The sequence below is a fragment of the Schistocerca americana genome, chromosome 6 (genome assembly GCF_021461395.2).
Source record: "Schistocerca americana isolate TAMUIC-IGC-003095 chromosome 6, iqSchAmer2.1, whole genome shotgun sequence".
Taxonomy (NCBI): domain Eukaryota; kingdom Metazoa; phylum Arthropoda; class Insecta; order Orthoptera; family Acrididae; genus Schistocerca; species Schistocerca americana.
The window spans coordinates 230,887,924-230,915,356 of NC_060124.1; the positions used below are offsets into that span (position 1 = coordinate 230,887,924).

General features: G+C 40.0%; 1 protein-coding gene across 4 annotated transcripts in view; it reads right to left on the minus strand.

The window, feature by feature from the left end:
• Window positions 1-27,433, minus strand: part of LOC124619412 — a 311,922-nt gene that overhangs the window by 75,590 nt on the left and 208,899 nt on the right. For all 4 annotated transcript variants that reach the window (XM_047145774.1, XM_047145773.1, XM_047145775.1 and 1 more), the window contains exons 5-6: window positions 13,610-13,759; window positions 11,256-11,351 (exon numbers count right to left, since the gene is read on the minus strand). In XM_047145774.1, the coding sequence (XP_047001730.1) occupies window positions 11,256-11,351; window positions 13,610-13,759 (246 nt within the window). The remainder of the gene's footprint in view (window positions 1-11,255; window positions 11,352-13,609; window positions 13,760-27,433) is intronic.

Consider the following 27,433-nt stretch of genomic DNA (forward strand, 5'->3'; position numbering starts at 1 on the left):
CAAAGAGAGTCCTACGAGTCATAACACCTAAGTCCAGAAACCTGCAGCCAAGAGCATACCGGAATCAATGGAGCCTTTGGTTGGAACCCTGCACTTGGCCCCAAACTAAAGGGCCCTGGTCAATTCTGGGTGTGGCACTGTTGTGAGCTCTGTTGCACATCACTTCTAGCACAAGTTACAAACTGAGGACAGCCTTGGAACACAAGTGACACGTGCCTCTGGTTATGACATGAACCAAGACTTGAAAATGACTGTGCCCTGTCACCTCGACAGCCACAGAATGTGCCTCCTCCACATCTCAGATTAGGCCACCTGTCAACGTGCAGGGCACAAATTGGACTTCTTTCTGATCTTAGATGCTATTTACCTAAGGGGCACCATAAAGTACTAACATTTGAGCTTCTGATAACTAGCATGATGGTCGAAGTAGAGAAGATATAAAATGTAGACTGGCAATGGCAAGGAAAGTGTTTCTGAAGAAGAGAAATTTGTTAACATCGAGTATAGATTTAAATGTCAGGAAGTGGTTTCTGAAAGTATTTGTATGGAGTGTAGCCATGTATGGAAGTGAAACGTGGACGATAAATAGTTTAGACAAAAAGAGAATAGAAGCTTTCGAAATGTGGTGTTACAGAAGAATGCTGAAGATTAGATGGGTAGATCACACAACTAATGAGGAGGCATTGAATAGAATTGGGGAGAAGAAGAGTTTGTGGCACAACTTGACAAAAAGAAGGGACCGGTTAGTAGGACATGTTCTGAGGCATCAAGGGATCACAAATTTAGCATTGGAGGGCAGCGTGGAGGGTAAAAATCGTAGAGGGAGACCAAGAGATGAATACACTAGGCAGATTCAGAAGGATGTAGGCTGCAATAGGTACTGGGAGATGAAGAAGCTTGCACAGGATAGAGTAGCATGGAGAGCTGCATCAAACCAGTCTCAGGACTGAAGACCACAACAACAACAAACATGTGTGTGGAAATGCATTGTTGCCGTGGTAGACGGTGCTGACTAATGAAAGTTGTTCTGACCACGTGCCCCGAGTTCCTTGTGTGTTGCAGGTTGTTTTACTGACACAGCATACTGTAAGCAGCAAAACAGTCTGGCATCCATGTCGGGAATGTGCCAAAGTGGTGTTTCTGTATGATGCGACAGAGCATGGCAGACAGGTTTGATTTCTCATAACCACACTAACATTCATACAATCAGTGACCCCAAAACTCTAAAGCATTCATTACAGTTCTAACACATCACACGATTACTCAAAAAGGGCTTAAAATGTTGTGTGATGTGGTTGATGTCTGTGACAGTGCTTTTTTTCATATAACCTCTCAACAGTTTCCTTCTCCTTGGAAGTACACGAACACCATCTCAACTTGTTCCCGATATAAATACCGGACCATTCTGCTGCTTACGGTACACTGTGTCAAACACACAGCTTGCAACACACAAGGAACATATGGCATGCAGCCACATTAACTTTCATTCATCAATGCCATCTACCACGGCAACAATGCATTTCTGGATACATGTTCATGGGACCTTTTTTCCTCCATTTCCAGTCACGAATCCATCCCTGCAGTTTGTTGATTTTACTAATTTTTACCCTGTATACTACATCTTGTGCACGCCGCGACTTTTACAGTAATATATGACTGTACTGACTTTCATGCTCGCTCTTTAGGTTACAAACTCAGATTCAGATTCTTTATTGGTTATTCAGCACTATTACATGATATCAAGCTCTCATGTTTAAATACACTTGGTAAACTCAGTAACAATATTTTGTCAGTATTATGTGCATATGTGGTTTCTGTTGATAAGGATTTGGAAACATCTTACTTAAACTAAAAGTGCGGTCTTACAGTTAATCCTAAATTAATGACTGCAAAAGTATGAAATGTTCAAAAAGCTTGCTCTCTACATATTAAAGCACAAGCTCCTAGCAACTAAATCTATATACTACATTTGCTGCTTCTTTTTGTTTTCTTCCTCATGTTTAACTCCACAACAAGAGCAAAGCCTTCACATTGTACTCCATAAGAGATCACGGAGTTGGCTGCAATTATGTTTGACAGCAACAGAGCATGGCAGACAGGTTTGACATCTCATAACCACACTAACATTCATACAATTAGTGACCCCAAAACTCCAAAGCTTTCATTACAGTTCTAACAGCAGTCTGGAAGAACTTGGACACAATGCTTTCATACTTTCACAGCTACATCTGTCAGTAATTTATTTAGTTCACTACAGAATGAAGGTCTACATATGTCATGAGCAAACTCCGTGATACTAGTGAAACACATTAATTTAATACAAGCAGCTTTTACATGGAAAGTAATTTTATTACTAGTATCTAGCGTTCCTTTATCATGTGTTACATTGGTGACTTCTTAACTGTAAGTACCTAACCTATTACTGTTTCTAGGATTGTATGTTCCTACTAATCGCACAAGTTTCAGATTTAAAAATGATGAGAATTTAGTATTGACTTTAGTATCTCATTAAATGATATCTTGGCATTTCAATGGCCGGATTAGAGTGTTCATAGCTCAGACAAAGGCAAGGGACACTATACAGAACAAGACTGTGCCCAGTAGCACTTTATACGGTTTTACAACATGTGGTTTGGAACCGGTCTGCTATTCTTGGTTTCATAGTACTGATCTTATTTGAACCACATTCTATACAGAATACTACACATATTTTCTCTTCACAGTCTATTTCCAATAGCTTTTGCCAGTTAAACCTCATTTCATTTACCACAACCCCTTTTCCATATAGGCTGCAGACAGCCGACCAAGTGAAGAAGACCTTGGGATAGAAGAAGAAGAAGAAGATAATGTCACAGATGATGACAAAGGAAATGCAATACTAACTAGTGAGATTGAAGAATCTATGAAAGAAGTGAAAAATGGAAAGGCAATGGGAATTGATGAGATTCCTGTGGAACAGTTAAAGTCATTGGAGAAAGAAGGGAAAAGAGAGTTGATTGTATTGTGTAATCAAATATACATGACACGAAAATGGGCAAAGGACTTTACAGAAAGTATCTTAATACCTATGGAAAAGAAAAAGAACAGCAAAAAGTGCGAGGAACATAGAACAGTGAGCCTGATATCGCATGCAGCCAAAGTCTTGCTGAGGACGCTCAACAGAAGGCTACATGGAAAGCTGAACTGCATAACAGGAGATGAACAATTTGGTTTCAGGCAAGGAGTGGAATTAGAAATTTATATTTGAACCAGAGAGCACGAGTAAGAATAGGAGGTGTGATGAGTGAAGAAATAGAACTGGGAAGATGTGTAAGACAAGGTTTTTGTTTATCACCAGCACTGTTCAATATATATCTGGAGGAAATTATTAGTGAAAGTTTTGATGGAAGGAGAGGAGTTTGTATAGGAGGTCAGAGAGTGGAGTGTATAAGATTTGCAGATGACATGGTTGTGATGGCAGAGAGTGCAAGAGAGATGGAACAAATGTTAGATAATCTAAACACAAAATTAGAAGAATATGGAATGAAGATTAACAAGAAGAAAACAAAAAGCATGGTAATTGGAGAAAAGAGGAGAAAATGCCATATGAAAATAGGGGGAGAGGAAATAGAGCAAATGAATGACTTCAATTACTTGGGAAGTGTAATAATGGATGATATGTATTGCTCAACAGAAATTACGAAAAGAATTGCAAATGCCAAAAGAAGGATTCAAGAGGAAACAGAAATTACTTTGTGGACCACTAAACAAAGATCCGAGGAAAAGACTTGGCAAATGTTACATCTGGAGTATTGCACTATATGGTGCGGAGACGTGGACATTGAGGAAGGAAGATGAAAGAAGATTGGAGGCACTAGAGATGTGGATATGGAGAAGAATGGAAAAAGTGAAATGGGAAGACCGAGTAAGGAATGAAGAAGTATTAAGAAGAGTTGGAGAAGAAAGAAACATGCTGAAAGTTATCAGAAAGAGAAAATGGAACTGGATTGGACATTGTTTGAGGAGCGACTGTTTATTGAAGGAAGGAATAGAAAGAATGGTGGAGGGAAAAAGGGGAAGAGGGAAAAGAAGATATCAAATGCTGGACAATATAAAAGGAGACAAATATTCAGAAATGAAAAGACTGGCTATGGACAGACATAAGTGGAAGAGGCTTAAGTCACAACAAGATCTGCTGTAATGCAGAATACCATACTACTACTTTTCCACAGCACATTTATTTTTACAAATTATCTGGCACACTGATATGTGGCTGGTTTTACAGAGTGTATATGAACAGCTGGAAAAAACTGAACAACTGATTATGTACGCCTTATGTTAGAGAAATTCTACAAAGAAAAAATTGGAAGTACAGGAGGTGCACGAGATTTGCTGCTGCAAACTAAGATAAAAAAAAATTAAAGAAACGTCTGAACTGCTCAAAAAGCATGAGAGATAAGTTCAAATGTTTTAATGAGGACTGAATGTGGTGCAGAATATCTCCACAATGAAAGATGGACATGATGCACTGAGCATCTGACCAGCAATTAATGAAAACTTTCATGTAATGTGATGTAATTACCACTGAATTGGGCATCAATTTGGTGTTATGTTGTGCATGTGAAATTCACATGAACTACATCATTATAGAAACTGTTACTCCATCACTAATGATGAACAGAAAGAGAACAGTACCATACTCAATCACTTTATGATTGAGGAAACTTCTGGGGATGGGAGAGGGGGGTGGCAGGGAGGAAGGTGAGTTGGGGGGGGGGGGGGGGGGGGGGGGATTGTATGACTTGTGACAGGGAAAAGAGTCACAGGTTCATGGCTACATGGTGGAAATGAAAAGGTATTCATCACAATGGGTTGGGAGAGACGATTTCAACTTCAATGAAAGTAGAAATGTACTGTAGATATTTAAGGGACTGTCAAAAGCTGCATGCAGGAAGAGGCGTAAACTGTGGAGAAACCACCTGGGGACAAATCGTCAGCTCATACATTGCTTCTGATATGCAGTTTTCTGACAGAAAACTGCACACTAGTTGTGTCCAGCTACCTTATTCTCTTGTCTTGGTTGCATCTAAGTATCGTACAGTTTTATCAAACTCAAAACGATGCCAAAATACTGTTTCCAAAATAACAGAAAATATCTAAAAATATTTTGAGGTTTGCCCTCTAAGGAACATTATTACAATGGAAGACAGGTTGAGAGTTGGAACTACTTTGAAAGTGACCGTATGTAAAATACATGGAAAAAAAAAAACATATTTATAGCAAATGTTTGGTCATTTAATGTACATTCCTTGCAATTTTTTAAATAAATACCCAAAAATTTGTATCAAATACGATGTATGTAATACAAGGGATGTTCAATAAGTAATGCAATATCTTGTTTTCTAAGCCTGTCTCAATTCGAAAAATGCAGAATTTGCTGCGTGGCTTCGAGAAATGTTCCTGCTTCAGCCTCTATAATTTCATGAAGTTCTGATACACGGTGACGCTATACATAGCCTCTAAAATGGCATCTGGTACGCAGATGTGTTCAAAGCAGAGAGCTGTCATTGAGTTTCTTTTGGTAGAAAACAAGGGCATTGCAGATATTCATAGGCACTTGCAGAATACCTACGAAGACCTGGCAGTGAACAAAACTGAGGTGAATAATTGGGGGAAGCACCTGTCATCATTGCAACACAGTCCTCCAAACCTGTCCGATCTACCGCATGCCGGATGGCCGGATACGACTGTGACTCCTGCAATGTTGGAACATGTCGACACACTCATTCGAGGTGATCAATGGATCACGATCAAACACCTTGCTGCATAACTGGATATCCAGGCTTCACACAAGTCTGCACACGCATGAGGGACTCAGAAAACTTCGGTGGACTGTTCTTCCTCATCCACCCTACAGCCCGGATCTCGCACCTTCCGATTTCCAACTGATTGGCCCAAAGAAGGATGCACTCCACGTGAAGCAGTATGTGGATGATGGGGAAGCCATTGATGCAGCAAGACATTTGCTCCGACATCGGCCAGTAGAGCGATACCATGTGGGCATATAGGCACTCCCATAGTAAGGTGGTGTAAGGCCATCACACTGAATGGAGATGATGCTGGAAAACAGGGTTTTGTAGTTAAAAGAGAGGGGAATAATATGGTGTATTGGAATCCTGAATAAAATCAACCTGATTTCAGAGAAAAAAATGTGTTGCATTACTTATTGTACACCCCTCATATTTATGGAACATGTTTGGTCTTTTTATGAATGCTCCTTGCATTTTTTAATAAACATAAAAAAAGCTGCAGCTAATACAATGTAATATGTGCCACACATCAACATTTGACCAAACAGAACACTAAATGAACAAACAACAGTGAAAGACAGGATCACAGCTGATTAAAAACTGTCATCTGCTAATAAGCAAATAACTCAAAACTAGTTGTGGTGCTTTTAAGAAATTAACAAGTGGCTATCTGAAAGAGGCTACTACTGAAATATGTACATGAAGAAAGTAGCAACTAACTCCATACCTTAAAATAATTCTGAAAACAAAGACAGCTGTTTATACCAGGAGAAACTAACAAAGAAGGCATGTTAAGTCATTGCCAATAGCAATCATTAGCTAGTAGTCTTTTGGGAATCATTTCAGTCTGATAGTTTCAACAGAAAATATATTCAAAATCTGAAAACACATTTGAGCCACCATAAAACACTGTAAGCAAAAAGCAGGTACAAGCAGAGATTTATGCTGAGCACAAACAAGAAAAGTTTTAAGTAAGCAACACAAAGAAGAAAAGTATACAGTAATTGGTACAGGGTAATTATAATTAAATTTCCAGTTTCAAAACACTGTTAAAAAAATGACCACTGCTCAGAATGACGGCAAAATGGAATGGAATATTATCAAAGAAGGGGGCAAACATTATAGAAACAAAAAAAAATTAACAAAAATTTGACCACTAGATGGCATTGTAAGCAGCAGAATATGCAAAATAGAAGATGCAGAGTACACAGCTGTTCCTCAGTTTGCATCTGAGATGCTCAGCATGAAAGCATAATCATGCACAGCTGGTAAAGTATTTTTTACAAGAACAGTGAATGTGCATCAGTAGCTCTAAGTTCCAGGTACTGTGTAAGTTCCAGGCATTGGCCTGATGTCTGCTGAAGTTCTGGAGAAAATGGTTACAATTTGAAGAGACAGGTTTTTATTAAGTGCAATGTGGCAACGGGAGGAATAAACAACTGATTGGACATCAGCAGAAGATGTGGCCAAAGCACTGCAGGAGGGGTTGAGCAGTGATGTGCGAACACACAGTGAGTGAGGATTTGTTCAAACTTTGGGCATGCCTGAGAGCATGCTGTATAAAATTTTACGAAACTTTCTGCACTGCTATCCATACAAAATTACCTGTTTTCAGGAGCAGCTTCATGTTGTCTTGCCAGTAAGACAAATGTTTACTCTAGAATTTCTTGTTCATGTGGAAGTGGACAATGAGTGGCCATGGAACATTCTGTGAACAGGCAAAGCCCGTTTCCACCTTCACGACCATGTCAACACACGTAACTGCAGAATATGGGTAACAAAAAAATCTGAAAATCTGCTCACACATCAACTGATACCACTTCATTCTGCAATGTTAACTGTACAGGTTGCGGCACCTTTTCTCATAGGGCCACATTTTTTCGAGGAGATGGGTTCTGCAAGTAGGGTTTTGTAGCTAAAAGAGTGGGGAATAATATGGTGTCTTGTAATCTTGAATAAAACCAATCTGCTTTCAGAGAGAAAAAAATGTGTTGCATTACTTATTGAACACCCCTCATATTTATGGAACATGTTTGGTCTGTCACTGTAAATGCTATGAGAGCCTTCAACAGGGTGGATGAGTGGGTAGGATCATTTTTATGCGAGACTGCGCTCCTTTGCACAATGTACAGCCAGTGAAGCAGCTGCTGCAGAGGCATTTTGGAAAACCTAGATTTATCAGCCATCATATCCCTACAGTTTGGCCATTCAAATCATATGATCCTAATACGTGTAACTTCTGGCTGTGATGTTGTCTGAAAGACGTTGCATTCAGCGCTCTCATTAAAAACAAAGCTGAACTTAAGGAATACATTATGCAACACATTCTGGATCTGACACCTTAAGACATTCTGATCTGTTGTGGAACATGCTGTTTCTTGATTCAAACTTGTGGCAGAAAATGGTGGACAGCATACTGAACATATCTCGTTCCACTGTCATGACAGTTAAAAATTGATTTCATTGTTGCTTTTTATGCAATTTTTTGGCTCAGGGCAGTTAAAAACCAATTTTTCCCATGCAATGTAGTACGACCTTGCCATGGTGAATGGGCTTACCTAAGTAACAGTGCCACAACTGTTGGGTGAGAAACTGGTGTGGTCACCACAGGCATCTGCAAGGGGGGAGGGGGCGGGGGCGGGGGAGCAATTGCCACCTCCTGCATTCTGGGTAGAGACTTTATTCATTGTATAATAATTCTCTCAAATTTTTAGCAATCACTCTGCAATTCAACTTAACTGCAGATTTAACATTGCTAACCGAGATGAAAAATACTGCAGCTTTAGTAATCATTAAACACATTAAGGTTTCTTCGTTATGACTCTGTTCATGAGAAATTATGCCAATTCCTCGGTGTGGCTGTAGTTATGGCACTGATCTGCAGTCAAGAAGAGTGCCAAAATAATGTCTTCTATCATTTTACATCACTTCCTCGTTTAGCCCCTAGATTGGGACCTTGCATTCCAGTTGGTACGCTGCACAATAATGTGACAAACTGGAGAGATCAGAATAACCTTGGTGGAGTCTTACGCTGCTAAAAGTTGATTCTACTAGCGAATTTGAGGCTGGTTTTGGGAGGCTTCCCCACATTCATCTGGTCATTTAATGGCGCTAGGCTATACTTTCACATCCAAACCAAATGACTGTAGCTTTCAAAACACATTTTGTTCAGCTTCAGCTACTCTAGTTATCACTAAAAAATAGAAATCATGAAAGCAATGCAATAAACCTATCAATGTGAGTTTATGTGAAGTTGTGTAACCAAATAAAAGTGCTATAGATGGCATAAAAGTTGAATAAGCCATTTTGAAAAGTTTATTCCCTCTTTTTTTTCCATTTTCTGTTGTTTCTTGGTTGCTTCAAAATTCATGGAGATATGTTCCGTCTTTGCAACTAAGTGAAAGGCAAAACACGATAGCACACTGGACTCGCATTCGGGAGGACGACGGTTCAATCCCGCGTCCGGCCATCCTGATTTAGGTTTTCTGTTATTTCCCTAAATCGCTCCAGGCAAATGCTGGGATGGTTCCTTGGAAAGGGCACGGCCGACTTCCTTCCCCATCCTTTCCTAATCCGATGAGACCGATGACCTCGCTGTTTGGTCTCTTCCCCCAAACAAACCAAAACACGATATGCAACGTTATTTTCTCAAACTGTCAGATTAAACCCAACATCATGGCATTATGAATTAATTATTTTATCAATATATACTAGTTTTATTTCATATCTCACGGGATATCCTGGATTTAATCATTTGAGGATATTATTTCAGATAGTTGATTCAAAAATTGGCATTCTTATTCATATTAATAACATAAAATATGTATTTTGCATGTGCTACTGAAGTAAACTTGTAATTTAGGTACCAAAGTAATCTGTGTCGAAAGCACTAAGTAGACAACAATCACTCTTCCCAGATACAATAAGTTTTGTGTACTTATTGACAAATTTGCTGCTTGTAACACTTTCACCTGACTGAATCGATTACATAAAAAATGAGAACTTTTAAATCTTCACTACCCCCCCCCCCCCCCCCACTTACCCATTGCAAAAATTTCTGCAGATGCACACGGTGGTCATGTGCATTGCACATTAAGGTTGGCGTAATGTGCAACTCAAAATATAACTGTCATATTGTGATTCATCTGCCATTTGTAGCGGACCGCATTTGTGTTATGATGCTTGAAGTACCATCTACTGGGAAAATGTTTGCTAAATTTTTGTTTCCACAGCTTCCCCCCCCCCCCCCCCCCCCCCATTTGATTATAGTCTGTTCACATTTAATGACATTCTGAGCAATGGTTCTTTTTCTTGACAGCATTTTGAAATTACAACTTTAATTATAATGACCCTGTATATTTTTATTATCATTAAACACCTACAGGGAGTTAAAATTATTTGGTAGAACAGCACTTACATTTCAATCACAGACACTAAATCAACTAGATCAAGGATAACATACTAATAAAAAAAAATGTGCCAAAGAAGAGTCTTATAAAATTACTGACACTTTCAATTGTTTGCTTGCACTTCTAATGTGTGTCTTGATGTGAGAGTAACTTTTATTGATTAGTTTTATACAGGCATTTGTTCTCTCAATTTTCCCTTCCCTATCTTCTACTTCTCTCTTGCTAACAAAACTCTGCTTCTGGAAAGTTTACCCACTTGAATTAATACCATTTTCATTCTAGTTCCTCTGGTTTCAGAAAACAAAAAATACGTGTTCTGCATCTGTCACAAAGGCACTACTGCCACTTTTTAACAACAACAACAACAATAATAATAACAATAACCATACCAAGTCAACTGTGTAACAAAATTATACACATGAAACAAGATATAATATTAAAGAAAAGAAACAGTACCACTAAATGCAAGATGCTGAACACTTAAACATTTAAAAGAATTAACACTCTCTGGAAAGATTTAAGGTTTTTTAATCTGAAGTATTGGAATGAGTTAAATATAGAGCACATGTGCATTCATCAACCTCCGACAGTATATTAAATGTGTCTTGGGTAATATGAATGCAACTAATGCAAAAACCTTTCTGTATGGTATTTTCTTTACTTTACTGAAGATTACATCCTTTAATGAAAATAAAATTTACATCCTCTACTTCCTCTATACACTTGGGACCACCTCCACAACACCCACAGAATTTGACTATTCTAATGTGAATGTAATGAATTTAGGCTTCTTAGTCATCTGGCTAGCACACTGGTTTCGTAGAAGCAAGATTCAGGTGCTGAGTGAATTTGACAACACGATTGCGTGCAGCCTTTTACCAACAAACTTAAGTACTGCATTCTGACATGAATTGATCTTATCACGAAAAATATTGAGTAACACATAGACAATTTGTTTCACACACAGCATGTCCTAACAGCCACTAACTCAAGGGTTCTACTCACTATTGGCAACACCTTTAGCTCAATGGGTATACGAAGGATCACTTTTACTAACCTTAAAGAAGACTTCTACGCCGTAAATGAGGAAAAATATCACAACAATGAACAACAGGAAGGCATAGCAACCATTGAAAAGGTTTGTATAGAAATTCTGTAAGAGAAAGAAAAAAATACAATTTCATCAGCTTGAGTTGAATATGATCCACAGTGCAAGTAACTTACAGTAAATATGACACAAAGCTTAAATTAAACTAATCTATCATGCAGGTCAAATGCAACTAAATAGACACACAGAAGCAAGACCAATAAAAATGCCCTATAATTGTCACCAATATAATAGAATAGATGTTTTGAGAACAGGAGAATAGTTTCTGTTGCACAGTCGTCTGTCTTCTGCCACTGGTCTCCTAGTTATATAGCACCCAGCTTTTCATACTGACACTGTTTCAAAGAATGGCACGCAGATACTGAGATCGTTCCTTCTATAAGGGCATGGAAAGTGTGTGTTCCTTGTCGAACTATGTATATCTAAATGCCTGTATATATGAATTAGGTGGTTTTATTCTTAAAATGAAATACCACAACATTTCCAATAACCTTACTGAAAGCTATTCATTGATGAATAAACAACAACAACAATTCATTTTTGAGTAAGAACATGAGCTTTGGACACACCACCATCACAACAAGGTGCAACTAATTGTCGAGACTGCTATAGGGCTGTCTTTTATGACAAATTTTATATCCTTTCAACAGAGAGGTAATGTCTGCTGAGTAACAACTGAAAAGACATTGTGAGGTCAGGTCTTGCCACATAACAGAAAACTAACATTTTAATTTGGTAATTAACAGTATTTACTTCTGGTTTTAGGGCACAACTGGTCATCAGCAGATATTGATACATAACCTGCCCACCACTGCATCACTGTCTATGAAGAGACTCAAAATTATCTATTCCACTGAACAAAGACGTGAGGTGAAGTTCCTCCTGACAGCTGGGTGTGAAATTTTTGCATGCATTGGCATCATGCCTCACCACTTTCTTGTTTCTGAATTGGTGATGATGTGATGGCACATCCGAGATTCATATTCTGCAATGATTCTTTTTAAGAAGCCAATATGTATAATTCAAAAAGATTCATCACACGCACCAACATCTGGTGGTCAACCTTTATGGCAACCATCTTGCAAGATTTTCATGACTCTACAGCACATGCTGAGCAATGTAATATACTGAGCTATACCTAGATCTGTGCCTGTTTCCTGTGTCAGGTGATGATTTCCCCCAACTGTGCCATTTCCTGGCATAGCTACAAAGCGTGCCTTGGCTCCGTATGACTGTATCACTAGAATCACTGTACATCAAGGGTCTCCAGCAAGCTTCTTTCTAATCCTAGCTGTTGTCAGATATCCTGATTCCTAATTTCATCTGTTTGTGTTTTCTGTGAACAAAAATTGAGTAAATTAATTTCTATTGTCTGTCGAATATTCTTATTTGGTCCAGTAACCGTTGCTGCTACTCGTCTAAAATGTTAGTATTGGTTTGACTTATTTTCTGTATAGGAAAATCTTAGAAATTTGTGGAAATATTCCATCCCAAAGTATCTAACATACTGTGTGGTAGAATTAATCAAGACCGGAAACTGTCCACCTTATGCATCTTCTCATCTCTGGTTATTAGATGGGCTGTTGGGGAGTTCCTACACAGCACCAAACCAAATGTCTTGCTTTTGATTACTTTAAGACTGATTTTCATGAATTCTTCATGAGAATGATCTAGTTTCTTTTTTATTTCTACTTCTATCTTGCCTCAAACCATTGTTATCACCTGACTTGATCACAGAATCCATGCAGCTCTACACCATTCACGCTTATCTAACTCTGAATAGGCCAATAAACTTCTAAGGACACACATGTATGGTGAAAGATCAAAGAAAACCACTGTACACTTCAAAGACGGGACACTAATAATAGGTACAAAAACCATTATTACACAAACAATGAAAACTAACTGTTGTGAAACAAGTTTTTATTACAGCACCACATAGTTGAACTCTAGTTAGCTGATTTCATCCTAAGTTCAAAAGAGTAAGCACTCTGTTAAACTAACGCTTAACCTTCCAACTTCTATGCTTGCCAATTTTCTCTCCTTCAATGCCTCACCTCATTTTGCAGCAAATTTCTTAATTCGAGTTTTATCACTTTTCTCTCATTGCACAATGCAGTGAAATACCTTTCCTTCTTTATCACATTAATTTCAGCTGCTAAAAATATGCACTTTAAGATATATGCCCGAGATTTAGTAAAAATTTAGTCTCTGTACACATTTTAGCTGTCTCAAAATTCAGTCTTTGATAATACTACAGCAAATTTAGTGAAAAACAATAATAAAAATGGATAAAGCATTACCTTTTGTTCTGATGTCGGATGTGTAAACTGAGTTGTAATAAACTCTGCCAGTAACAGGGAATAATTTATAATGTTAAATGTTACAAAGCCCAAAAAGGACTTGGACAAGAACTGCGGCCTCTCCCAGCTGATGTCTCGCAAATGGAACACCTGCAAAAGGAGAAAAGAAATGTGCAATTGGATACTTTAGCTGGGGTGATTATTATTAATTGAGGTACCTCCCTGATTGAAATGTGTAAGTTATTAGTGCCAATAATGTTTATTACTATTGACAACTTACTTTATTATTACCAACAAACACTAAACATACTTTACCACAGACATATTCAGTTTTATCTAATACAATGAACCAGTGTGGCACACATTAGAGAAATAGTTTTAAGAGGAATATTATTTCTGAACTACTGTTAAAAAGCCCACAAGCTTTATGACTAATCACTATTGTCACTGATACTGCAGTATACTTTGCTTACTCACTTCACACCTATGAATCTGAAGGACATGGATGTCTGAAGTTTGGATAGGCACTAAGTATAACAACTTCAGATACAAACTGTGTGATGTGGCCAGTCATACAACAGAACATGCACTGTACAAGAGCTCTAGTGCTACCTCACCCCCACTCTGAGTTCCACCCACTCCTTGACTGGGACAATGAAGTAATTAAATTTATATTGCTGCTCATTCCTTTTAAGTAACTCCTTATCTCAATGCCTCATGTTCCAAGTATGGTTTCATGCCACGTACATAATCCTCAATGACTCTCAATTACAACCACACTGTTTTAGAACATGGGGATGGGGTGGGGGTTTCTTGTAAGATCAGATGAAATGTGTTACCTATTACGTGAGAGGTTTTGTATTTCCAAAGGTTTAAAAGTAAAAGAAAAGGCAATGTCCTAGCAGTCCTCATTGTCATTCCTCGCAGGCAAGGTCACACAACAGCTTGCATACACATTAACACATCAAACTCTGGCTGTCGGACATTACACCCACACACAAAAATGGAATGTTTTCAACTCAGACCATGCATACAACTGTGTGTGTGTGTGTGTGTTTTCAGCAAATTTAAATCAACATTAAGCTTAAAGTAAATATGAATACGAATCATTCTTGCAAATGGTCTGCATGCAGGTCCATATTCATCATGAAATTGATTGCTTGAAATGGTTTACACTAAAGTGAGATGTTAAGAACATGGGGTACAGAACCTGCAAATAATAAATTAACTGTGCATAAAATCCTCAGAAAGAAACTTTTTCTCTAATAGAAAGCAACAAATATATTTGCAGTATATCTAAGAGGGACAATAGTATTATTTTGAAACAAATTTGCAGAAAAGTAATAAAACCTTTTTACAGCTTGAACTTTAAAGCAATAAGAAAATATTTTAAAAATATTGATGAAGAAAATGGCAAGGGATATTTGTGAGGTGCTGTCATTCATGTTATCAATAGCACAGGTGTTCCAGAAGGAAAGGCCCCAGGTTTGAGTCCCAGTCTGAGTCACAGTTTTGAACTGCAAGGAAGTTTCACCACACATATTCCTATTTGATATTTCATTTATAACATAAAAATACCAGATTCTTAATTATAAATGTTTTATGAGCCCCATCTCCCCAAAGTCACTTAAGCAGTGGAAAATCCAATGATGGAATGTAACAGTATCATGAAAAGGATAGTCGCTACTCACTATATAGCAGGGATGCTGAGTCGCAGACAGGCACAACAAAAAGACTGTCAGAAAATGAGCTTTTGGCCTACGCCTTTGTCAAATATAGACAACACACACACACACACACACACACACACACACACACACACACACACACAGTTGGTGTGTGTGAATGTGTGGTAACAATGTATCATAAAATGACACAGTGGTTAGCTGGTGCAGATGCTTCCAGTATGGTTAAACAAGACTGAATGATAGAGAATTAAGTAGCAAAGCTCTCTGTGCAAAAACAGGAATGTAAGCAAAGTGGAGGTCCCAGTTCTTAACTACTTCTGCATAATGGAAAAAAAGTGGAAATCAACTATGGATCAATTTTCCACATCTTGCGCTTCATTTTGAACATGATAAAATTTGGCAATTTCTGAGTTCTGCATCTGCTCCCACTTATGTTGCGGCTGTGTAAGGTCAATCCAAATAACCTCCTTAGTTATCTAATCATTGTGGAAGAGTGTTGGTGTGTCACTACGGTGGTGAGACAAAAAGAGCAAAGTAAGATTTGGAAACATGTGGATCGATCATTCAATCATTAAGGAAAGGTGAAGACTCAACCACTGTCGGGCAAGGAGGAGATGGTATTTTTTTTTTTTTTTTAGGAGAACTATCACATGATATTGTCGAAGTCTCTTGACAAGGTTACAAGATGCTTCATCTTAACAATCGCAGGAAGCTGTCCAAGCATGTGTTCCATCTTTTTGTCAACAGTGCCTCAGTTCATTCTGCACAGGACAGAGTCACCCACGTTGCTTCTTTGTGGTATTAAATTTTACCTCAGACCCATATCCACCTTACACAGCTCCCAGCACCTTCTTCATCCACCCTCGAGCATGGAAAGCATTGCATCACAGGTGTTTATAGAATAATCACGAGGTGTTTTTCAATGTGGAACATTTTCTGAAAACAGTCAACTTTCAAATTTCTACCACGATCTCCACCAAGTCAACAATCACTGGCAAAAAGTGTTACACTGAAGGGTGAATGTGTACAGCTGGACTAATACGAGAACAATCACCAGGTCTCATGGACAAAGCTTGAATTTTTAGAGGTGATAATTAAAACTTTACACCCACCCTTCATACACCAATCTTCCCTGCCTATGGTATGGCACCTGTAGCTTCCATAACCAGCATACATAATGGCTCCTCAATCAGCAGCATCTTTCTTCAGTAACGAGCTCTCACTTCTTGCTGCTCCAGTTGAATTTGTAACTTACTGTATTTGGCTTACCTTAGGCCAACTAACTGCCATTCCACTATCGCAACTGAAGGGGTTGGTAGAAGAAAATCCTAACCTCAATTTAGTAAAGATTAGTCTGCTCAAATTATAAATTGTATTTTCAAATGCATAAGTTGCTGGTAACAAGTCTTACCACATGTACCGCTAGAAAAACCTGTCTGCTATATAATTTCTACACCTACAGCTACATACATACTCCACAAGCCACCGCATTGTGCATGGCGGAGGTCCACCATGTACCACTACTAGTAATTTCCTTTCTCATTCCACTCTCAAGTAAAGTGAGTGATAAATGGCTACCTACATGCCTCCATATCAGCCCTAATTTCTCGTATCTAATCTTTGTGGTCCTTACATTAAACGATAGAATCATTCTGCAGTAAGCTTGAAATGCCGGTTCTCTAAATTTTCTCAAAAGTGTTTCTTGAAAGGAATGTTGTCTTCCCTCCAGAGATTTCCATTTCAGTTCCTGAAGCATCTCCATAACACTTGCGTGTTCTTCGAACCTACCAGTAACAAATATAGCAGCCACCTCTGATCTGCTTTGATCTCTTCCTTTAATCTGACCTGATGCAGATCCCAAACACTCTAGCAGTACTCAAGAATAGATGGTCTCCTTCACATATGAACTCTACTTTCCCAAAATTCTCCCAATAAACTGGAATCAAGCATTCACCCTCTCTGCCATAATCCTCACATCTTTGTTCCATTTCACATCACTTTGCAACATTACACCCAGATATTTCAACAACGAGACTGTATCAAGCACTACATTACTGATACTGTATCCGATCATTACAGCTTTGACTCTCCTACTCATCTGCATTAACTTACATTTTTCTACATTTACAGCAAGCTACAATTCATCACACCAAATAGAAATTTTGTCTACTTCATTTTGTATCATCCTACTCTCACTCAACTTCAATACCTTCCTGGACACCACAGCATTATTAGGAACCAATTTGCAGCGGAGCACAATGTCAAATGCTTTCCAGAAATCTAGAAAAATGGAATCTGCCTGTTGCCCCTCATCCATAACTCGCAGTATACCATGTAAGAAAAGGGCAAGCTGAGCTTTCCACTAGTGAGACTTTCTACAACCATGCTGATTTGTAGACATAAGCTTTTCAGTCTCAAGGAAATTTATTATATTTGAACTCACAATACATTCAAGTATTCTGCAGTAAACTGATGTTATGGATCCAGAATGAAATTTTCACTCTGCAGCGGAGTGTGCACTGATACGAAACTTCCTGGCAGATTAAAACTGTGTGCCGGACCAAGACTCGAACTCAGGACCTTTACCTTTCACGGGCATGTGCTCTACCAACTGAGCTACCCAAGCACGACTCACACCCTGTCCTCACAGCCTTAATTCTGCCAGTACCTCATCTCCTACCTTTCAAACTTCACAGACGCTCTCCTGCAAAGGTCCCGAGTTTGAGTCTCAGTCCAGCACACAGTTTTAATCTGCCAGGAAGTTTGATGCTATGGATATTGGTCTGTAATGACACAGGGCTTCTTATATACAGGTGTCATCTGTACTTTTTGCCAGTTGTTTGAGACTTTGCACTGGACAAGATATTCGCGATAAATGCAAGCTGAGCAATGAGACATAGCCGTAGAATACACTCTAAAAAACTGAATTGGGATTCCATCCAGACCTCGTGACGTATTTGTTTTCAACTCTTTTGGTTTTTTCTATGCCAGGGATGCTTATTACTATGGTTACTATGTTGTCCTTACGGAACTCTGTGTGACAGCCTGAGCAACTTCAGCTTTTGTTCTGCTATCTTCTACTGCCACATCAGACTGCTCAACAAGTGGCTGGATGGAAACTTTAGACCACCTTAGTGATTTTACATAGGACCATAATTTTCTTAGATGCACGGACAGATCTTTTGCTAGGGTATGACAGTGACAGTAGTTGTATAGTTTGCACATACATCTCTTTAAAGATGCATGAATCTCTACTAACCTTTGTCTGTCATCATTTGTGCATTCTCTTCTGAACTGAGAGCACAATAGCATTTTCCAAATGTTGATGTTAAACAACAGTGGGTCTTTTCCATCCTTAATCCACTTACTAGGCACATACTTCTCCAGAGCATGATTTACCATTTGTTTAAGCTTTGCCTGTAATTCTTCTACATTTATTATACTGGTACTAAATGACATCAATTCATTGTCTACATGAGTTGCTAACAACTTCTCTTTCTAGCAAAACCACTCTCTCACTATGTCATCACAGCAACTAATCCCTATCTCTATAGTGAGGCCGTCAATAAGGTCTGGCCTATTTGTAGCTACAATGTCTTAAGATATTTTGATTGTGTGAAGGCTGCTTAACTAGCTGCTCAAGACAGTTTTTAGGAAACATATTCAAAAGTACTTCACAAGACTGACTGACTGTATCCCCCACAATGGATCCATAGATGTCCCAGTCTTAAGTCGCCTCCAACTAATATTGCATGCTAATGTATTTATGCACTACTGACCGTAGGCTTTTTTAAATGTCTCTATAACTGTGACAGTGGAATAAGGTGTCTTATTTTATTGATGTCATTGTCTTTCAATTTAACAAATTGTATAACATGCAGTAACTAAGAAGACATTCTTGTGGGGTGGTACTTTCTTTAGCGAACCCCTTGAATTGTCCAGAATGATGGCTTATAGTCAGTCTCCAGTAACAATGTACAAATAAATAGCTCACTGCAAAGAACTGCAGCAGACTGTTCCTGAAACCAAAGTAGTTGTAGCATGTTGTGCTGTGAACTGTAACAGTCCACTTGTCAGTTACTCTATCAGTAATTTGACACAGATATGTAACTGCAATGCACTACAAGGAAACAATGAGCTTTCCAAACCAGTCAAAGCATCCAACACATTTCTGGATAAAATTAGTGGCACTAAAAAAATGTGATTTTCACATTATGAGTTCTTACAATGTTGTGTTTGGTATCAATAATGCCTGTAGTCAACACTGAGATACATCACCTCCACTGCTCCAATACATAGTGCAGTGACTTGTCAAGTTTTGCCTTCATTCCTAAAGGGAATCAATGATTACCAGATTTCAATTAATTTTTTGTTTCAATATAGCAACCTCATTTCAAGATCAGAACATGAAACTGAAACAAAAAATAAAGTTTGAACTGATGACTTCAAATCACATTCGAAAAAACAATGTCTGCCCAACTTTAACAAATACTGTGAGGAACTCTGACACAGTACAATTGATAGAACACAAATTTTGAAGTAAGAACAGATTATTTCAGTTAATAGAGAAGGTACCATGGGCAATTAAAAAAAGAGAGAGAGAGAGAGAGAGAGATATTCAACTGGAAACAAGGATATTTATAACAGAGAGAAAGGGGTGTGAGGAGGGGAGAGTATTGGCCATGGACTTGTTGAAAGAATTGTTTCGGACTTTGCCTGAAACAATTTAAAGAACAGAAATTCTAACTCACTGTGACAAGTAGGCTCCAACCACAGACTCGTAACAATGATTTACAGCAAATATGACAAGCACCACCACCGATGGTGACAGTGATGGCGATACAAGGGGTGGAGCTAAGGTTATCCCTCCCTTTTCGTGAATTTGTTCACAAAATGTTTTATTGTGAAGTCATCTTCTCCAGATGCTGTTTCACCGACTGAAAGACCTCTTGATTCGAGGGGTGGGCCAAATATTAATTGAATTACAAGTGAAGTACAAAGTACAACTGAAACGAGCAGAAAGATATCTAAGTTTGATAAACTAGATAAAAAATCAATACCTTCATACCTCAATGAGTAACTTTAAACTTTCAGCACAGGGGCGCAGCATGTAAAGGTAAAGAAACAACGGCTCACATTTTAAAGCATAGTTTACCATGCACTGGTAAGTTCATAATGGGACTGTTCGTGGTATATAGTCACTGTAAACAAACTACTAAGCAAACAAGAGACAACTGCATAATAGATGTAAAACAAACAACAGGAATATAGGTTGAGAGATGCTCAATGAAATGCATATGGATGTAAAGACAGCAATGTGTGAAGCCTTCAGTGACTAACATACCAGAATACTGTCAAATGATCTTTCACAAAACCCAAAGAAATTCTGGTCGTATGTTAAGTTAGTACCCAGTCTCTAGTGAATAATACAGGAACTTGAATTGAAGGTAGCAAAGCAAAAGCTGCAATGCTTAACTTTATTTTCAATTGTTCTTTTACAAAACGAAAACCCAGGAGAACTGCCCCAGTTTAATCCTTGTACCACTGAAAAGATGAGTGAAGTAAAGTATTGAGTCCATGGTGTTGAGAAACAGATGAAATCGTTAAACCTTAACCATCTGACGTCAGTCTCAGAGATTCTCAAGGTTCTGTTTTTAAATTTTTTTCGCTATTACTCACGTGACGTAATCATGAGTCAACATACTTTTTCCCTTATCCCCCCAGTTCGTGCTAGACGTGCGTGCAGTCGGTAACGTTCTTCTGCATGCGCTCCTTGTGACCGAAGTTAGAAGGTTAGGTAACATTAGTTAAATTATGTATTTTTTTTATTTTTGTAGGGTAACAATATCTCAATTGGGGATAAGATATAGTCTGATGGTTAGAGGAAGTTGTCATACGCTATGTGATCAAAAGTATCCGGACACCCCCACAAACATACGTTTTTTGTATCAGGTTAATTGTGCTGCCACCTACTGCCAGATACTCCATATCAGCAACCTCCGTAGTCATTAGACATTGTGAGTGAGCAGAATGGGGTGCTCTGCAGAATTCACGGACTTCGACGTGGTCAGGTGATTGGTTGTCATTTGTGTCATACGTCTGTACGCGAAATTTCCACGCTCCCAAACATCCCTAGGTCCATTGTTTCTGATGCGACAGTGCAGTGGAAACATCAAGGGACACGTACAGCACAAAAACGTACAGGCCGTCCTCGTCTGTTGACTAACAGAGACCGCCGACACTTTTAAGAGAGTCGTAATTGGTAATAGACATCTATCCAGACCATCACACAGGAATTCCAAACTGCATCAGGATCTACTGCAAGTACTATGACAGTTAGGCGGGAGGTGAGAAAACTTGGATTTCATGTTCGAGCGGCTACTCATAAGCCACACATCACGCCAGTAAAGGCCAAACAACACCTCCCTTGGTGTAAGGAACGCAAACATTGGACGACTGAACAGTGGAAAAATCACGGTACACAATTTGGCGATCCGATGGCAGGGTGTGGGTGTGGTGAATGTCCGATGAACATCATCTGCCAGTGTGTGTAGCGTCAACAGTAAAATTCGGAGGCCGTCATGTTATGGTGTGGTTGTGTTTTTCATGAAGGGGCTTGCACCCCTTGTTGTTTTGCGTGGCACTATCACAGCACAGGCCTTAAGCACCTTCTTGCTTTCCACTGTTGAAGAGCAATTTGGGGATGGCGATTGCATCTTTCAACACGATCAAGCACCTGTTTATAATGCACGGCCTGTAGCGGAGTGGTTACACGACAATAACATACCTGTAATGGACTGGCCTGCACTGAGTCCTAACCTGAATTGTGTAGAACATCTTTGGGATGTTCTGGGATGCCGACTTCATGCCTCACCGACCAACATCGATCTCTCTTCTCAGTGCAGCTCTCTGTGAAGAATGGGCTGCCTTTCCCCAAGAAACATTCCAGCACCTGATTGAAATTATGCCTGCGAGAGTGGAAGCTGTCATCAAGGCTACGGGTTGGGGTTGGGCCAACAACACGATATTGAATTCCAGCATTACCGATGAAGGGCGCCACGAACTTTTAAGTCATTTTCAGCCAGGTGTCCGGATACTTTTGGTCACATAGTGTAGATTCTGAAGGCTTATTATCTATACCAGAACTTCCAAATGAAGACTGTAGTGACGTAAAAGGTGTTCCAGCGGATTCATTGAAGATGAACATCAGTCCGATTCAGAAGTCGAAGGTGATGGGGCTGAACCTCAACCCATGGAACAAGAGAATGACATTAGGACGCCGATGGAGGATTCACCTTCCGACGACGATGTTCCACTGGCAAGATACCGCAACTTCTTTGGTAAGAACTGATATCGTTGGTCTTCCCGTCCTCCAGTCTCAAGATCAAGGACTATGTATCATATCATCATACGGCATCCAGATTAAAACGTAATTTTCAGGGAGTTTGGCATGAAAATATGAGTCAACTGCATTTGTGGAGCTTATTTTTCTCTGAAAGAGGAGAAACAGTAAGGCATTCTAATGAAAAAAAATCAGAAAATTCGACCTAATTACCAACGATAAACAGCTGTTCGTGATGTAGATGTAATTGAATTTAAAGCCTTCGTTGGTATGCTGTACTATACTGCTATTTCCAAAGAAAACTACACACACTACATATGCCGATACAGCAAAGGTGGCACAGGCAGAGAAATATGTCGCTGCATTATAAGTAAGAATATGTTTGAAGCACTGCTCAACTGTCTTCCGTTTCATGATGCAAATCAGTGCTGAACGCCGCAGCACTGATTTAGCTACACCTATATCGCAACTTTTTCGAATGTTCATTCAGAACTGTAAAAACGTCTGTTTCTTTGGAAGCAATGCTTGCATTGATGAAATACTAGCAGCTTTCCGCGGAAGGTGCAAATTCAAAATGTACAGGGTGATTAAAAAACTTTCACAACGCTCTAGAAATAATACCACTGGTCAGAATGACGTCAAATTGCAACGGAATATTATCGGAGAAGGGGAAAACGTATGGCAGAAGAAGAAAAATAGTGTGAAAATTGATCAACAGATGGCATTGTATGTGTCGGAACACGTAAATGACAACATCTGTCATGCGCACGACCCACTGAGGTTGGTATGAACACCAGAGGTACACGGCTTTTTCTCCTTTCGCGTCTGCAACGTTCGCTAGGAGTGTCTCAATGCAGCATCGTGCTCTGCTTGTAAAGCTGTATTACAACAATGGTGACTGAGCACACGTCGCTCTGCATAAGTTCGGACACTGAAGGGTTGAAAAAAGGCGTTGGTCCGATGACTGCCGTGAGTCTGGAGAAAATGATTCGGAATTTCCAGAAGACGTGTTCTTTTGGCGTGCAACCTGGTAGAGGGAGGAAACCAATTGATTCGATGTCAGTGGAAGCACTGTCACAGCAATGCAGGAGGAAACGAGTGGTGGCGTGCAAAGGTGTAGTGCACGGAGAATTGCTCGAACACTTGACATACCCGTGAGCACGGTGCGTAAAATCCTACGAAATTCTTTGCTAGCCATTCAAAATTACCCATGTACACGAGTTGCCTCCTGTTGACCCGCCAGCAAGAGAGACCTTTGCTTCAGAATTTCTTGTTCACATGAAGTGGACAATGATTGGCCATGGAAGGTTTTGTAGACAGACGAAGCCCACTTCCATCTGACAGGATATGTCAATATATACAATTGTCGGATATGGGAAATGGAAAATCCACACGCAAAACAATCAGTGCCACTTCATCCTGAAAAGGTCAATGTGTGGTGCGGGTTTACGCCATCATTTATCATAGGGCCATATTTTTTCGAAGAGACAGATGCTTCTACTCCTGTTATCTGCACCATCACTGGTAAGCGCTATGAGTGTATTTTGCGCAACCGCATCATTCCAGCTCATCAACAGCGTGATGTGTGGATGGGATCATTTTTATGCAATACGACGCACCTCCGCACATTGCAAATCCAGTTATGCAGCCGCTGAAGCACCATTTCGAAAATGCTAGAATTATCAGCCGCTATTTGCCTGCATCCTGGCCGTCCCGTTCACCTGATCTTAATCCATGTGACTTCTGGCTGTGGGGCTATCTCAAAGATGAGGTGTTCAGTGTTCCGCTTGCAAACTTAGCTGCACTGAAGGCATGCATTGCGCAACACGTTCTGAACGTCACCCCGGAAACACTTCGATCAGTTGTGGAACATGCTGTTTCTCGATTTACACTTGTTGCAGAAAACAGTGGACAGCATATTTGAACATGTTTTGCGCCAGTCACAAGGAAATTAATAATCCGATTTGATTTTTATTGATGCTTTTTATGTGGTTTTTGGCCTCAGGATAATTAAAAATTGACGTGAGTGATGCTTTTTATGCGGTTTTTGCCCTAAGGATAATTAAAAATCGACGTGAGTGATGCTTTTTATGCGGTTTGTGGCCTCAGGACAATTAAAAACCGATTTTTCCCATCCGATGTGATATGACGAGAAATGCAACACCTGTAAAGTGTTCTGAGGGGCAATGGGTACTTCACAAATTATATTAGAAGTGTAACAGACCCAAACACTCGGCGAAGTAAGGAATCAGAAAAAGACATGTCAGGTACGGCCTTTCTGCCATACATTCCCAGAGTGACGGACAGAATCGGCCGTATATTGCGCAAACATGGTGTAAAGACGATTTTCAAACCGACAAGGAATATGAAAGAGTGTCTTAGATCGGCGAAGGAGAAAAGGGACCCACTTGCAATGTCGGGAATATACCGTATACGATCCACATGCGGAAACGTTTATGTCGGAATGACTGGACGATCAATTAACACCAGGATCAAACAGCATAAGCGACATTGCAGGTTGGGGCAGTTGAGAAATCGGCCGTGGCAGGGCACGCACTGAGTAAGACCGACCTCGTATTAAAATTCGCCGACACGGAAGTTCTGGCTGTAGAGATGATGATGATTAGTGTTTTAGGGCGCACAACAACGTTGTTATCAGCGCCCGTTCCCAAAAGAAATGTTGACAAGTGCAGCTAAGATCTTTTAAATAAGGATTAATTTAGAGCCGATCTTTGCGAGATTGTAAATGCTCAAATTTCATGATTGGTCACAGCACATCAAAACAGGTAGATAAAACTTTTTGGGCGATCAAACCACTGTACAGCACATTAAGACCTCAATCCCAATATTTTGGGAAGAAGTCCAGACATCACACAAAAACGTAAAACTCTAGCGACAATCTCCTCATTATTAGTTAAAAGAGAGGGCAGGTCTGGTGGGAAACTTAAATCTTCCCTCAAACCCGCATATAAAACACACTCAGTTAAAATATGTCTTATCGACAGCTGTGTCCCACATGTCTGACACGTTGGTGGCTCCTCACGACGTAACAGAAAACCATGTGTCAACGGACAATGTCCTATTCTAAGCCGTGTAAGGGCTACTTCCTCAGCTCGTCGTTGTCGGAAGGAGGTGAGCCACGGTCGGACAGAATCCTTCACCGCTCGCAACTTATTATCCCTCACTTCCAGCCACTGAGCCTCCCACCAACGAATGACCTTCCGAGTCACGAATGATGTTATTGCCTGCAGGGGGACGGAGGTGGGATGGAGCAAGCCTCCTCGGCAGCCGCATCTGCAAGTTCATTTCCAGGAATTCCTATGTGCCCTGGAACCCAGCAGAAAATTACATTCTTACCCTGCTTTTCCAAGAGCAGGAGTGCGTCCTGCACTTCTTGCACCATTCGATCTACTGGGTACATCTGTTCAAGAGCGTGTAGAGCACTTTGGGAATCGGAGCAGATGATGAATTTCGTGCCATGATGTCGGCGCATATGCTCTAATGTTTGCAGAATGGCAAACAGTTCTGCATAGTAAACTGAGAACTGCTCTGGGAGCCCTATCCTACGGACACTATCGGGAAAAACAGCAGAGCAGCCCATAAAATCCCCGTTTAGACCCATCCGTGTAAACAGTAATAAAATCTGAATGGCGGTCTAAAATCTCAGTAAGTTTAATTTTAAAAAGGTGGTCCGGGGTACAATACTTCTTGTACTGGCTGTAGAGAAGCACTATCACAAGCGCTTGTTCCGAGAAGCTGTAGAAATACAAAAACACGCGAACAGTTTCAACAAGAAAGAGGAAAGCCTGAAGGTAAACGGATCCTGGCTTCCCGTACTGCAGCGAACGACCGTCGCAGGTAGCAAGAGGAGAACCGCACCGGAATTGACCGCGGAGAAGCCCTCGGACGTTGGCGCGCCAGGTACATATAGTCTGCGGCCGCGTGCTCGGCTCCAGTTCACCACCGGCAATGGAGGGTGAAGCTTTGACAATGCCAGCCACTCGTGCTGGCGAATCGTCAGTAAAATCATTAGATGAACCTCGGCCGAAGAACCCGGGACGGAAGCCAATACTGCTGTACACTTTGTCTTTAATACAGCCCCACGAAAAGGAGTCGCATGTGTTCAGACCCGGAGAATATGGAGGCCAATCAAGGCCCGTGCCAGTGGCCTCTGAGTACACCAGATCCAGAAAGTGGTCCCCAAAGTGCTCCTCAGGACATCAGATTCACTCATGCTTCGATGGGGTCGAGCTCTTTCTTGCTTGAACCACATCTTGTCGAAATCATGGTCACTTTGGATAATGTGTATGAAGTCATCTTCCAAAACCTTTACGTACCGTTCGATAGTCACCGTGCCATCAAAGAATATCGCGCCGATTATTCCGTGACTGGACTCTGCACACCACAGAGTCACCCGTTGTGGCTGAAGAGACTTCTGAATCGCGAAATGCGGATTCTCAGTCCTCCAAAAGCGCCAATTTTGCTTACTGATGAACCCATGCAAATGAAAGTGGGCTTCGTCGTCGTACGCGCATACTAATTACCATCATGCCCCTGGGCCAGCCGCGCGGTTTGGACGTCCTAACGCAAATTGTTCAATAGTTATGACGGTTTTATTTCATATAGTGGAATAATTGTCATCATGTACGTTTTACATGTAAAATTCCTATTTGCGCCGAATGCAGTCATAAAATGTTCGCTCAAAGTTGCCGCAATTTGTATTTGTGCCTTGTAATTTTATCGAACTTCTCATAAATATATAAGAATATTGATATTATAAGGATGTGTACTGCT